Genomic DNA, 13,988 nt, shown 5'->3' on the forward strand with positions numbered 1-13,988 from the left:
ACCAGTTATTAAAAGATAACTAAAGACAATCATGAGGACTAACATTTAACCATTTACCTTTGGTCAGGCACTAATGCTGGGGACCTTATATGCATTATCCAGTGTAATGAAACCCTGTGAGTTCAGAATTATCATACCAGAGAGGTTATGAGACTTGTCCAATGTCATACGGCTAGTAAGTGGTAGAACCCAGGGTCTGAACTCCGGTCTGACTCTCAAGCGCTAACCCTACTACTGTGCAAACTGCAGTCACACAAATATAGTACCAAGCGTCAGAAGCCCCAAGCTTTCCAATGGAGCAAAGCAGCGGGAAAGCCCTTCTGAAGTGTCAGAACAAATTTTCAGAAACCAGATAGTGTTAAGACTCTGTTTATAAACTGTAGTAGTATTTTATAAGTTATTTTAAGAGTGTAGTTTTCAAGTCTCCAGATTGCCTCAGAGGACAACATGTCTATAGGCTTCTGCCCAAGTCGTGATTATTTGTAATTGATGCTATTTGAAAATGTTTCCATTCTATCATTTTACTGAACACGGGTTTAGAAAACCACAACAATTTAGTAAGATGGTGTGATTAGCAAACCCCTGAGTTTGGTTGCTATGTATCCTTTCAGTGATTTTGCTTTCTGATGCACAATTTAAAAAAAAAAAAAAAAGAGGATTATTAGCAAAACCCCCTAGGAGCTGATTCTCTTGCCATTGGAGAGTGAAATGTTTTCTCTTCCATCTAGTCTTCCATTGGGAGTGTAAATTGGAGTGAGTGCCTTCTGAGGGACGTCTGCAGTTTGGTTTTTGGTTCCGCAGAATAGAACTTAATAGTTGGGTATACAAAACCATCATCTCAGGACAAGTTTCCATTATAGTGGAATGGTAATGAAATTGAGGGGAAAAATGAACTGAATATTTTGGTAAATGGCTTGTCTTTTTTTTTTTTTATAGTTTTTATTTTTTATTTATTTATTTTTTCAACGTTTTTTATTTATTTTTGGGAAGAGAGAGACAGAGCATGAACGGGGGAGGGGCAGAGAGAGGGAGACACAGAATCGGAAACAGGCTCCAGGCTCCGAGCCATCAGCCCAGAGGCTGACGCGGGGCTCGAACTCACGGACCGCGAGATCGTGACCTGGCTGAAGTCGGACGCTTAACCGACTGCGCCACCCAGGCGCCCCAAATGGCTTGTCTTTTAACTTACAAGTATCTAGAGAAGACATATGGTGCCTTTACCTCTTTATTTTCTCCTGTGTATATGGTAACCTGCCTTGGAAGGTAAGTATTCAATATATATATATTTTCATATTACTATTGCCATATCATTAGAGTTATTTCATTTTCACCAAGCCATCTTATAGAAGAATCCTCTAAAAAAGTAGAGCTTACCTATTTTGATCTCTCGGAAGCTTCACATTTTAAAAAACTAGGGCGGACAGATACAGTGTTTTGCTCATTGGTAAATAAAACACATGGTATTTTCAGTATCTTATTGACCTGCCTTTAAATAACTGTTATTTTTCTTGCTGGTATTTTAACATAAATTCTTAGCAGTTGAATAAAACTTAAGAAGGACTAAGGATTGGTAGAAACGATCAAGTACTGAAGTATATCCTAATGTAGAAAAATTGTAATTCAGTGTTCTCACATTAGATCCAGTCGTTTGAAGCACGTGGCGTTTACTAACTTATTAACCTATATAACAACAATATATGGCTTCCATTTATTGAATATTTACTATGTGCCGGACATTATGTTAGGTACCTCACATTGATTATCTCACTTCATTCTGGTAAAAATTCTATAAGATAGGTGTGATTTTTACCTATGAATAAATGAAGCTCAAAAGTTTAAGTAACTTTCCCAAGGTGCACAGTGTCAGAGTCAGAATTTGAACCCAGTTTTATTAAACTCCAGAGCATATGCCTTATATTATAAAGAGAGAAATGGACTTCATTTTTATTCATACTCCTAAAAATGAACATTTGTTCTTGAAAGAGCAGGCTGTGATTTGACTGTATAAAGCCATTGTAATTGAAGGCATATAGTATGTGATTCTCACCAGTCCAGATGAAAAGAGGCAATACAGAAGAATATGAAGACAAGGTTAGCAAATACTCAGTAGAAGGCTGCACTGTCTGATCATCACTACAGCATAGCTAGAGACTCACAAGCCTAGCTGACACAACAAAGACCTTGGAAAGGTCGTCTTTGCTAATAGAGTACTTCATTTCTTTGCCTGACCTTGCCATCATGCTCCACCTCTCAGCCCTCAATTAAACTGCCATTGGTATAGGATTTATAATGTGGCCCTGGTTCGTTCAAGAGACAGTGACAGAGGTGTGGCTGAGAAGCTGGACAATAAAGAATAGAGACAGTTTCCATTTCTGTTCAAATTAGGGTGGCAACAAAATCATAGCTGACCCTTGGGACAGACCAAGACAGTCCAACGAGATGCTTATTCCAGATACTAAATGCCTAGTACCCTTTTCAGAAGGGAGGTTTCCTCTGAGTGACCAGGATGCTCACAGTGTTTACGCATCATGGGAACAAAATCTTGAGAAATGATTGTGGCGTGAGTCATGTTGTAATGTTCCAGGAGAGAATCTGTAGTGTATTCTTCCTTCAGGGTTCTAAGCAATATAGTAAACTTTATAAGTGAAGATTTTTCAGGAAAAGAATGGTTTCTTGGCTGAATCAAGTGCCACTGTGTGGCAGTGGATCATATGGATTTGAAATGTCATGAGCCTTATTTTGCATAGGTAGGATTATATTAACTTGTGTTTTAAATACATAGTGAGATTGGAAGTTTTTTGTTGGCGTTCAATGAATTTAAAAGAACAGTGTTGTTCCTTTACAGATGAATCTTATTACAGTTTCACAAATTTGGAAATAAAACTCTGACCTTGAGTTAATAAGGAAGACGCTGTAGGCATTCAAATTTTAAATTACCGCTTTTATTTAGCACTAGCAATGTCTTGGGTTGTGGATATAATCCTAAAAATTGAAGTTTGACAAAATGTGTTCCTATGCATCTTAATTCTCTCTGGGTAGACTTCTGTTACTTAGCTAATATGACAGCACCTCTCAGTCCCAATTTACTCAGCATTGAGAAAGAATTGATTGGTGATTTAAGCTCTAAAAGAAGCGTGTTTCCCGTTTTCTGTGTTTTCAGTGACCTATAGGTTTTGCTAGATATTCTGGCCTAAAGATAAAACTGATGAAAGTCGGAGCTGGGGTTTTCCTACCTGTGTGCTTATCAGTCCTCCCCTGAACCACAGTCTGTCTTTTGAGAGCTCTAATAATTAATTTGCTCTCTTTCTTCTCTCTTCCCCCACCTTCTCCCTGTCTGTTCACAGGTTATCTTGACGAATCAAATTACAACGCATCTAAGTGGAGCCCTAGCTTCCCAGGCAGACCTGGTGTCTCCAGCTGATGATTTGTCCCTGTCTGAAGGTAAGGGATCTGTCCTAGAGGGGCTGAAATCTGACACTGACGTACAGTCCCACGGCCTCTCCTCTCTGCCCCATGTTACGCGGGGAGATTGGGCTAACAGGCCCTGACCAGTGAACCCGGCCAGAGCCTGGAGGTTTAGCTTAGCCAACTTTCCTGGCATCCAGTCCCTTCTATTTGGAGAGTCTCCTGCCCTGTCTCCAGAGGCGAGCTCCCCTTTTCATCTGAGTGAAGCACCCTCATAGACATCCATCACCTCTACCTTGAGCCTTGTCACAGCTCCGTAGGTTGTTTTGGGTCCTTAGTATGAGGTCTGGCAAACTGCTGAGTGGCTTGGTTTTTGAGATTGATGCTCACAGGTTGGCTTTCCTGGTGGTCCCATGGCAATGTAGCCTTTTGCTGGTGCTGGGTGCTTTGGGATTGGCTGAAAGTGTATACCGCCATCATGTGCTGGAGATGGGGCATTCCCAACCAGCTTTACAGAAAGATTAAGAAAAACTCTCCACGTCGGTAAATCTGCAAACTTTTCTCCACCCTCCCATGCTAGCAAAGGTCAGGCTGGCTATGGTTTACGTAGCAAGGGGAATTACACCACTGAGCCAGTGGGTGGTTTCTAGTTTTATTGAAAGTTCTTATGTGACATTTTGGAGCTCTGCTGGTTGTGGGCTGGATAAATGTGCATTAGCTGTGACAGATCCCTCTGCGCTTCCATTTTCTGCGAAGTCTTCACGAGGGAGCAGATGGGACTTGCAGGCCCGGTGAGGCTCCTGACTTCCAGGTGGTCTTGCATGGATTGGCCGCAGTTTACCATCTCGAGAATTGGAAGGACCACAGCCCTTGCTTCTAGGTGTTTTTCAGAGTGAAAACTAATTACTTGGGGGCAGCTGGGTGGCTCAGTCAGTTAAGCGTGACTCTTGATCTCCGCTCAGGTCATGATATCATGGTTCATGAGATCAAGCTCCGAGTGGGGCTCGTCTGTGAGGAGCCTGCTTGGGATTCTCTGTCTTCCTCTCTCTCTCTCCCTCCCTCCACTCACACACACTCTCTCTCTCTCTCTCAAAATAAATAAATAAACATTAAAAAAAACCTAATTACTTATTTTTTAAAGTTGTAAAATGCCCTGTGTACCCTATTTCCACATTCAGTGATGTTTCATCTCTCCCCCCATCACCTGGACCGAAAACCCGAATTGTTTACTCTTCTTCCCTCCCTGCACTCCTGTCATCCAGTCTTCTTGGCTCTTCTTTCCAGATAATATTTTTTCCTCTGTCCCCTGTTCTTTGTAAATTTTTTAAAAAATGTTTATGGATAGTATACATTATTTTTAAATAGGCTCCATGCCCAGTGTGGGGCTTGAACTCATGACCCTGAGATCAAGAGTTGCATGCTGTACTGACTGAGCCAGCCAGGCACCTCTTCTTTGTAATTTGCATTGTGATCAGCTGACTTATTAAACTCACAGTTAGATTATTTTTATAGATCCCAAAATGGCCTCCCAACTCTAGCCTCGCTACCAGTTCCATTCTGCCATCACCAAATTAAACTCTCTGAATCTGGCTTCCTTTTACTGTGTCACTTTCCTACTCAGAAATCTTGGAGTTGATTTAGCTCATTTCCTGAGAATGGGCTAAAATCAAGAAGTCACTTTTAAAATATTCAGGAATTTGTGGTTTGTTAGCTTGAAATCAGCCAGGGTGGAAGGATTTACACCATGGGAATCAGCACATGCTAAAAATCCGGATTTTTTTGCTTTTCTTTTCTTTTGTGTGGATCAGTTTCCAAAATACCACTAGAGACGGTTAATGCTTCCTTACCCCTCACAGTCTGCCCTTTTCTTCCTGTTCCCCTTGGTTCTTGCCAATGTCCTGGGTGAACTCCTATACCAACCATGTTGACTTTCTGCCCACCACTCCCCACTCCTGTCTCCATGCCACTGCAGAGACAGCATGTTCCATCTAGAATAGCATTTCCCTTTTTCACTTCTACTGCTTCCTTTCTTCCCAAATTCCCTGACCCCTTCAAGATTTATTTAAAGGCCACCACTTTCACAAAATCCCCTTGTTTGTTCCAGTCTGCTCTGGTCTCACTCCTTCTTCCTCCTCTGTGACCCTTCTACCTGTTCTGCTTTCTAAAGAAAAGGTCTAGGAAAACTAATTTAACTTTTCATGTTTTCCTGACTAGATTGGAAGATTAAAAAAAAGACTTTTTTTTAATGTTTGTTTTTGAGAGAGAGAGAGAGAGAGAGAGAGAGAGACCCAGCACAGAGCAGGGGAGGGGCAGAGAGAGAAGGAGATAGAGAATCCAAAGCAGGTTCCAGGCTCCGAGCTATCAGCACAGAGCCTGACACGGGGCTCAAACCCACTAACTGTGATCTCATGACCTAAGCTGAAGTTTGATGCTCAACTGATTGAACCACCCAGGTGCCCCTAGATTGGAAGATTTTTTTAAGGGCACCGGCTATCTTGTATTCTTTTTGCATCTATGGTTGTGCCTAAGTGACTAGAAAAGTTCCAGGCTTATAGTAGGCAGTAAATAAATGCTGAATGGATACCAAAGTAAATACCTTGTAAACAGTAACCATGAGACTCACACAAAGCACCTGATTAAAAATTGTGATTTATTTCATTCATACACACACACACACACACACACACACTCATTTAGTCAGCCTTGAGGAGTAAAAAACATTTTTTGTTTCCTTATTTAAAAACCAGCAGTGGGGGGGGGCGGGGCTAGGTGGCTCTGTCAGTTAAGTGTTGGACTCTTGATTTTGGCTCAGGTTGTGATCTCACAGTTCATGAGTTTGAGCCCCATTTCAGGCTCCATACTGATGGTGCAGAGTAGGCTTGGGATTCTCTCTCTCTCTTTCTCTCTCTCAAAATAAATAAACTTAAAAAAAATGATAAGTAATAGTACTTTGCTTTGTCTTGGCTTTCTTATCTTAAGCAAAGAAGAGGAACAAAACAGATACAAAGGAAATTGTTTTGGGGCTCCGGTGTAACTGCTTCCAGAAAATGGTAAAGGTGTGTTCAGGGCAAGGGGAGACTTACCCGCTCATCCTTTGACAACTTTTAAAAATTATGAAATCCTAGGGGCAATGGAAATAATTGATTTTTCTAGAGCTTTCCTTTGTATAGCTGAGCAGGTAAAGAGGCTATAGAAATATTTTTTCCTGAAGTCTATAATGAAGTTCCTTGCCACTAAACTAAAATGGACAATTTTCCTAGAACATTTATACCTACCTATTCAAATACATTGCAATGGTTGTTAATGCCACTATGATTAACAGGTATAAATTATTTTGTTGTCTCCAGCATCCCATGTATCAACTTTGACATTGTGTTATTAGCTCTGTGATCTTGGGCAGGTCTTTTGATAACTTGGGTTTTTTTTCTATTAAAGGACAGGCTGGATAAATACAACATTGCTGAAGTCTTTTCTAGCTCTACCGTTGTGAGATCACGATGTGGGTCTGAAGATCAGGAGTGTTCACTTGTTGATGGGGTTTTAAAATTCTGATTTATGGTGTGGGAAGAATGGCCTTGTATTTTCCTAGATTAAGCATAATAGAAAGGATCTTCAGGAATCTTAGCATTGATACTTTGGCATACTTGTAAGAGCCTCCTCTCCCCACATTGCTCTCTCCTGACTCTAAACAATTCCTGTCTTGTCTGTCTCTTGCCCTCTCTGCCTCTCCCCCACACAGACCTATACACAAGAAGATGTGTGTGCAAACTTGTGAGAGCGAGAAACACACCGATGGAGTGAGCTCAGGGTCCACCCTGTCCTGTAATAGATTTCAGCTGCAGAGCAGAGGGCACGGCTTAAACAGTGCTCCCTTGAAAACGGTTGTAGGGTGAGAACAAGCGGCCAAGAGCAGCCAGCGATAAAATGATCTGAGTTGACCTAAGGGAAATACCCAGCAGGGGCCAATTCAGGGAAATGAAGTCCCTTCTGCTCTGATGCAGAGCAGGGAATGAATATAAGTGACCTGGCCCAACTGAGAGATCTCTTCCACCCCAGCGGATCCTGTACTATTAATATCTGCCAGCTGCAGCCCCAGAGCATCCCCCTGCTGAGATCAAAAGAGCCCCTATCTTAGCTGGAACAAGGTCATCTTCACAGAGCTGTAAAAGCAAGCCCTGACTGGCTGCAAGGACCTCTATGGGGGAGGAGAAGTCAGGAGATGGGGAGGTGCTCTCTCACGCTCCTTTAATCTCAGCTGACCAGCTGTTGCCCTCCCAGTGTTTGTAAAGTTGAGAGTTCTTTGTTTTTGCGTTGCTAGTTTTTTTTCTCCCCCTTACTAAGTTTGTGGCTGGCTTGTTGCTTGGATCATGTGGACGGAACCATGTTCACTGCTTGGGTCCATGGTATGATTCCCTTCATTGGGGTTTCTTCCACTCTTGAATTATCCAGTTCCCAGGTGGGAGAGCCCAAGAAGAGAGAAGCAGACCCCAGAGGTCAAGGACTTTCTCTGCATTGCTCCTGCCCCATAGCATTGTGGAAAGAGAGCACAAATTGAATTTTACCTATTTTGTTAGAATAACTTCTCATAGGTACAGTGTGCTTGTCAATTTTCAGCCTGCCTTTCACAAGCATTATTTCATTCTGTGGGGAGAATGGAACCTTCAAGACTTATGCAAATTGACCAAAAATCACCGCCCTATGAACCTAAGGGTGGAAATCCAGATTTCTGGTTTTATAATCTACATTGTTCTCAACCAGTCTCTGTGAATCAAAGTGTTTTCCTTTTTAGTTTTTTGTTTTGTTGACAGAAACTCAGGCAACTAGATTATTATGAAGTCGAATGACTGGTTATTGACTAGGTTATTGTGACTGTTTTGTGGCCAAGGACATGTTTCTTAGATGCCCTTGCCAATTCTTCCTGGTGGTCATCGAAAATACTAAGAGTGACTGGATCTCAGTCATAGGGAATATCCCTTTTCCCCATACTGATCAGCAGAGAAAGGATCTAACAGTCCAGCTGGCCCAAGACTCCATGCGCTATTCTAAAGTCATCTGGGATTTGGGCAGAAGGACTGGGCTCCTGTCCACACAAGCACAGTTGGTAGGTGAGGTTGACGTATGGTGACAGTGGCTCCTGTGCAAGATTGAAGCTCTGCTCAACCTGCACCATTGGCTTTCTCTCCTCTGATGACTTAATGGGATAGCAGTAACTTCAGTGTGGTGACACAGCCCATTTCAGGAGTCCCAGACAGCTTCATGGAAAGGAAGACATGATTAGGCTGCCATCCTGGCATTTCTAGCGTCTGGCATGTTAGTATCCTCTTATCTGCATTAATAGTTTTTGACAGATAATAGCACTTGAAAACTAAAAATTAAAAGTGCATGGATGGGTAAAGGAAAGAACTTAAGAGAAAAAGTGGTACTTACTAGAACCAAGAGTGGTTTCTAGTTTTGGTATTGGAAGCCTTTCTATTCCAGTTGAATTGATGGCTGATTTCATGTGCAAGAGAAAGTATTTTGGGATTCATACTCCTCAAGCAACCATCCCTGCAAAAAGCTGGAGTCCCTTTGAAAGATTATATGCAAGTGCATGGCTTGTGTCTCTTTCAAAATAAATTCAACAAGCAAGAGCAGCTCAGAATGGTTGGGGCGAATCAGGGACTTATGGTTGTGAAAGAAGCAGACTTCAAAGCATGGTATGAATTTTCAAGTTTTATTTCCACTCTTGCTTTCCAGCTGGATCTGCTCTGGATTTACTGCAGGATGTTTGAAAATGTGGCTCCCTGCTAATCTCAGACAGTTGCTATGATCAATGGTTTCTTTCATTTCCGATAAAAAACACTGGTGTTTCTGCTTAAATTGTGTGTACTTTCAGCTTTATTATTATAGTTGTAATTTATTGTCCAGCATTACCCAAATTTGTAATCCATTAACCACAGACTTTGGGGTTGGTTGGTCAAGTTAGCAGAACTCTCTCCATACTTTAGCTCCAAGGTCCTCCACAGCCCAATCCCAAACTAAGAATGTGCACTGGTTGGGGTAGGACCATGTACAAATGAGTCTGAGTGGAGCAGCCTTAAAAATCCACTTCTCAGGGGTATGGTGCAGGTTGGCTGTAATTATTGCTTTGAAAACATAAAGTGTCACCGTGTGCCTATGAGGTTAACATTAACAACTGTGATCAGCATTGTTAACATTAACACATCTATATAGCATTTTAAAATGTCCTAAAATGATGAATCACTTAAACCACCTCAAGCAACTGAAGCATGAAGGAGAGAAGGGAATTACTCAAAGGCCACACAATAAGCAAGTGGTGGTGGTGCTGGTGCCAGGAACAGAAGTTAGAGCCCCTCCCATGAAAGCCTGGATTTGGATACTGTTGCCTCTTAGGAGTGCATTTTGGATAAAAATGGTTAAGGGTCCTAGTGACCTTTTGACCTTTTATCCCCAAGCCACAGGACATATATCAACACACACAACCTCACATGCTTCCATTCACAAGGGACACACCACACCTACCCATGTCCCACCCTCTCTGGTATTCAAGGGTCCATGGCACTTAGCTGAATGTATATTACTTCCAACAGCTGTTCAGATGCCACGAAAGGCCTAATTTATAGAAAAAGATTAAAAGCACTAAAACCCTGTGGTGTTTAGCTAAAGAAAGCCTACTTATTATTATGTGAGGTAGGGGCAGCTAGAGTTGAGAGAGGATGGACACAGCATGCAAAGGTCTGACAAGCTATAAATCTCAAAAGGGACAGGAGCTTGTTAAAGATGTGCAGCAGGGAGACCAGGGAGTGACAGGACCAAGGAAGAGGGATCAATAGGAGGAAGGGAACACTGAAGTGAGTCACCAGGAAGTGCTTCTTGGTCAGGAGCTCTGTTTTGCTAGCAATAGTTTGCCAAAGAGAGACACATTGGAAGCATGAGGTACGTTACGATCAAATTAGATGAACGTCAGAGAGCTTTCTTGGGGGACAGCCTTTGAGGTGGTTCATGGGAAGGCTGGGCTAGATATTTTGAAAATATTTTACTCTTATCCGCAGACTTCTTCACTACTTAGGATTTACTGGCTAATTTCCCAGACCTGCACATGTTCCCGTTATCATCTCAGTGTCATGAAGGCAGAAGGGACAAGAACACCAAAGTCAGTCTTGTCAATTGCTTCAACTACAGAGATGATGGGGCCAAAAGCCCAAGAATGAGATGCTGGGGAGTTGGGGGGGTGTGATCCCAGAGGGGTTCAAATTGGAAGGATTTTCTGAGGTCAGATTTGTGTTTACCATCATCAAAGAGAATTCTATACCAAATATGAGAAGCTGCTAGGTCAGAGATCATAAAGAAGGGAAGAATGGCTTGTTTCTAGGAGTGGTGCCCAGAGGATAACTTAGTTTGCATCGTAATGTGGCATGAAAAATCCAGAATGCATTTGTGATGTTTGCTAGGATGTGGGGAGGATTATAACAGGGTCTGGCAAGGTGGTCTAGCCCAAGGATGGTCCAGCTGATCTCTGACCTAGGTTCAGTTCTCTCTGAGGGCTTTGCTTTTCTCCATTTTTCTGATAAGCCACTCAATAAATACTGGTTGGATTAAGCTGCATTTCATTTGGTCATACTGACATTTCCTATGCAATAGCTGCATTCCTGCATATATTAGCATAGTTTTAGAGCTATGGCCCCTCCAAAAACAACTTTTTTGGCTCAATGAAGAGACTTTCAAGTGCCTCCCAACCTGAAGATTTTGTGAGTTGTAGAGCCCCTGCTATATGCACTATGTTAATGTTATAGGAAATTCACAAATGAGCAAGATATGGTCCTTGCCCACAAGATATTTACAGTGTAGTTTGAGAATAGTTCTAAAGGAGAACATTATTAGGTAGAATGTGTGTGGTGCTTTCAGACAAGACGGTGTGCACCAAAGCTCCCAGGATTTAGGAAGAAGAACACATCTCTTTCAGCAGGGGGGAATCTGAAGGGTCCAGGGAGGAAAATATAGGAGATAGCACTTGAGGGATAGAAAGGATTTCAACAGGCAAAGATGAGTAAAGATCAGGAAATGCTATGAACTAAGGCATTAAGTTCAAAATGGGCCATGTCCTGCCCGTATCTCCTGTTACTCTCCCCCCTATCTATTCTACCCTCATAGCCCACACTCTTGTTTCTCACATTCACCAAAGTGTTTCTGCCTCTGCGCTTTTGCATTTGCTATTCCCACTGACTGGAGCACTTGTCCATATCCCCTCCTTGGCCTCCTTTTTCACTACATTCAGTGTTGCTCAAGGGTCCTCTTCTCAGAGAAGTCTTTCGTTACCTCTCTATCTAAGATGGAGCCCCTAGCCCCATCCCATCCTCTTCTTTCTTCCAAGCCTGCTTTAATTTCTTCATTGTCCTTATCACTACCTGACCTCATATTATAAATTAACCTATGGGTTTACTGCCTGCCTCCTTTGCTTTCATATAATCGCCTCAAGGGCAGGACTTTGTCTTGATCACTCCTGTATTCTATAGTTCCTGGAGAGTACTCAGTAAATCTGGGATCTGTGTTGTAAGAAAATGCAGGATATGCTGGGAAGAGGGCAAAGGAGCCTCATTTGCCTGTGGTGGTCATTTGTAATAAATCTAGAAATGGGTTGGGGCCAGACTTTGAATGCCAGACTGAATTTAGATTTTATGCTAAAATGATCATAACTATGCACTCTCAAGGTTGTCTGGATGAGATGTGTAGGATGGTTAGGGATAGGGAGATTGGAAGTAGGGAGACAATGAACTCATTGAATATCTAGGGAAGTGGAGCATCCATTTTGTACCAGCAGCTATACTTAGTGCTGAGAATACAGAGATGGAAAAATGACATTCTAGATAGAGGGCATATCATTACCAAAGATATGATGGGAAGAGCATGGTCATGTGAAGAGCTGAAATAATTCCTTATGACTGGGAGTATGGGGGAGGGGGGTGGATGTAGGAGAAATGCAAGGGATGAGACTTGAGAAGTAGGCAGTGTGGATCGTGGACATCTGGCATGCCACATTAGGGAGTTTATGACTTTTCCCAAAGCCCCTGTGAGAAGAATGTGAAGATAATCCATTGGCAACACGTCATTTCCTTGATCAACATGATTGATGAGGCTTATTTGAGTGGCTGAGAATGTTTCTCTTTCCTCCCTTACAGTTCCATGTGCATCCCTTCCAAAGCCACATGCTCAATCAAAGAAGATGGACGATCTTTCCAGATAGAGTAGTGCTGTTCTTTAGTCAAGGATATAGAGTGGTTGTGTTTCCATACCAGAACCTCTATTCCAGTGGTTCTCAAACTTCAGCATGCATTAGAATCACCGGGGTGAGGGTGGGGTGGGTATTAATGTATACGTTGCTGGGCCCCCACTCCCAGAGCTTCATTCAGTCAGGAGAGGGGCCAGATAATTTGTGTTTCTAACAGATTCTCAGGCGTTGTTGATACTGCTGGTCTAGGGACCATACTTTGAGAACCATTCTTTATTCAGTGGGTTTCTTATCTGTGTTAGGCACCAAGAATACCAAGATGAATGTGTCTCCATCTGAGCTCCCAAGGAGACTAGTTAAAGAACTTTGTCCGACTGAGCAGATATCATTGTAAGTTTGCTTCTAAAAACAGGTGTGTGTACCTCTGTCAATCCCATCAGTCACATCCATTCTCCGAATCTTCTCCTTCTTCTTTATCAACTCATTGCTATTACTTACCTATTGCTAGTCTGTGCCTTTGAGCCAATACATGGTTTAAAAAAAACAACAACAACATTTAAAGACATTTTTTTCCAGTCTCAAATAACCATCTGATTCCTCTTAAATTTTTTTTATATCTACAGTCAACCCTAGAGTTTCTCTTCAGGGATGCGATAGATCTCTTCCATTTATCTGGAATCTACTACCTATTCTAAATAATTATAATCCAGTGAGATGTGAGGCCTAAGCTTACTTATATTTAAGTCACCTCCTATTCAGGGACATGTGGCCAGCACTTAGCACAAGCTATATCCCATGGTCAGCCATCATTTACCACTGCTTAAGGCAAGATAAACCAGAGAAGCCAAGATGGCAGCTGGATAACTGAAATATGTGTACTGGAGAATTCTATAAGTTCAGTCCTTTCCACAATTTATGATATGCTGGAACAAAATTACTCCCTACCTTCAGGAGAAGGTCTGAGTTTGATGGGTTAAATGCAGATGTGTGCGTGTGTGTGTGTGTGCGTGTGCTAGGGAGGGGATTCTGTGTTTCAGTGGAAGACAGTGAGGTCTTTCTGGATTGTGATGTTGATTTTCTTAACCATGTTTCTAAACTAATAGACCCACACAAACATCTAAGAGAATCTAAGTTTTTTTTGGAAGTATTACTTTCAGCCATAGAGGATGGATGATAGCCCAGCGGGCTAGGGATTAAGGGGACAAATTTCGTTTTGTTTTTAAATACAATATATAGATGAATGAGGCTAGAAGCAAGATAACTTAAGTGTTTCTAAGTGACAAAAGAACATGCCTCCCCGAGATAAAATAAATAATTGAAATATTTAAAAGTAGAGCCCAGGAAACAAACCTCAGTG

The 13,988-nt window shown here is 42.0% G+C and overlaps 1 protein-coding gene across 5 annotated transcripts in view; it reads left to right on the forward strand.

The window, feature by feature from the left end:
• The window catches only part of RAD51B (RAD51 paralog B), a 644,260-nt gene that overhangs the window by 409,917 nt on the left and 220,355 nt on the right, over positions 1 to 13,988 (forward strand). For all 5 annotated transcript variants that reach the window (XM_058739438.1, XM_058739440.1, XM_058739439.1 and 2 more), the window contains one exon: positions 3,345 to 3,441. In XM_058739438.1, the coding sequence (XP_058595421.1) occupies positions 3,345 to 3,441 (97 nt within the window). The remainder of the gene's footprint in view (positions 1 to 3,344; positions 3,442 to 13,988) is intronic.

Source organism: Neofelis nebulosa, chromosome 7 (assembly GCF_028018385.1).
Source record: "Neofelis nebulosa isolate mNeoNeb1 chromosome 7, mNeoNeb1.pri, whole genome shotgun sequence".
NCBI classification, from domain to species: Eukaryota; Metazoa; Chordata; class Mammalia; order Carnivora; family Felidae; genus Neofelis; species Neofelis nebulosa.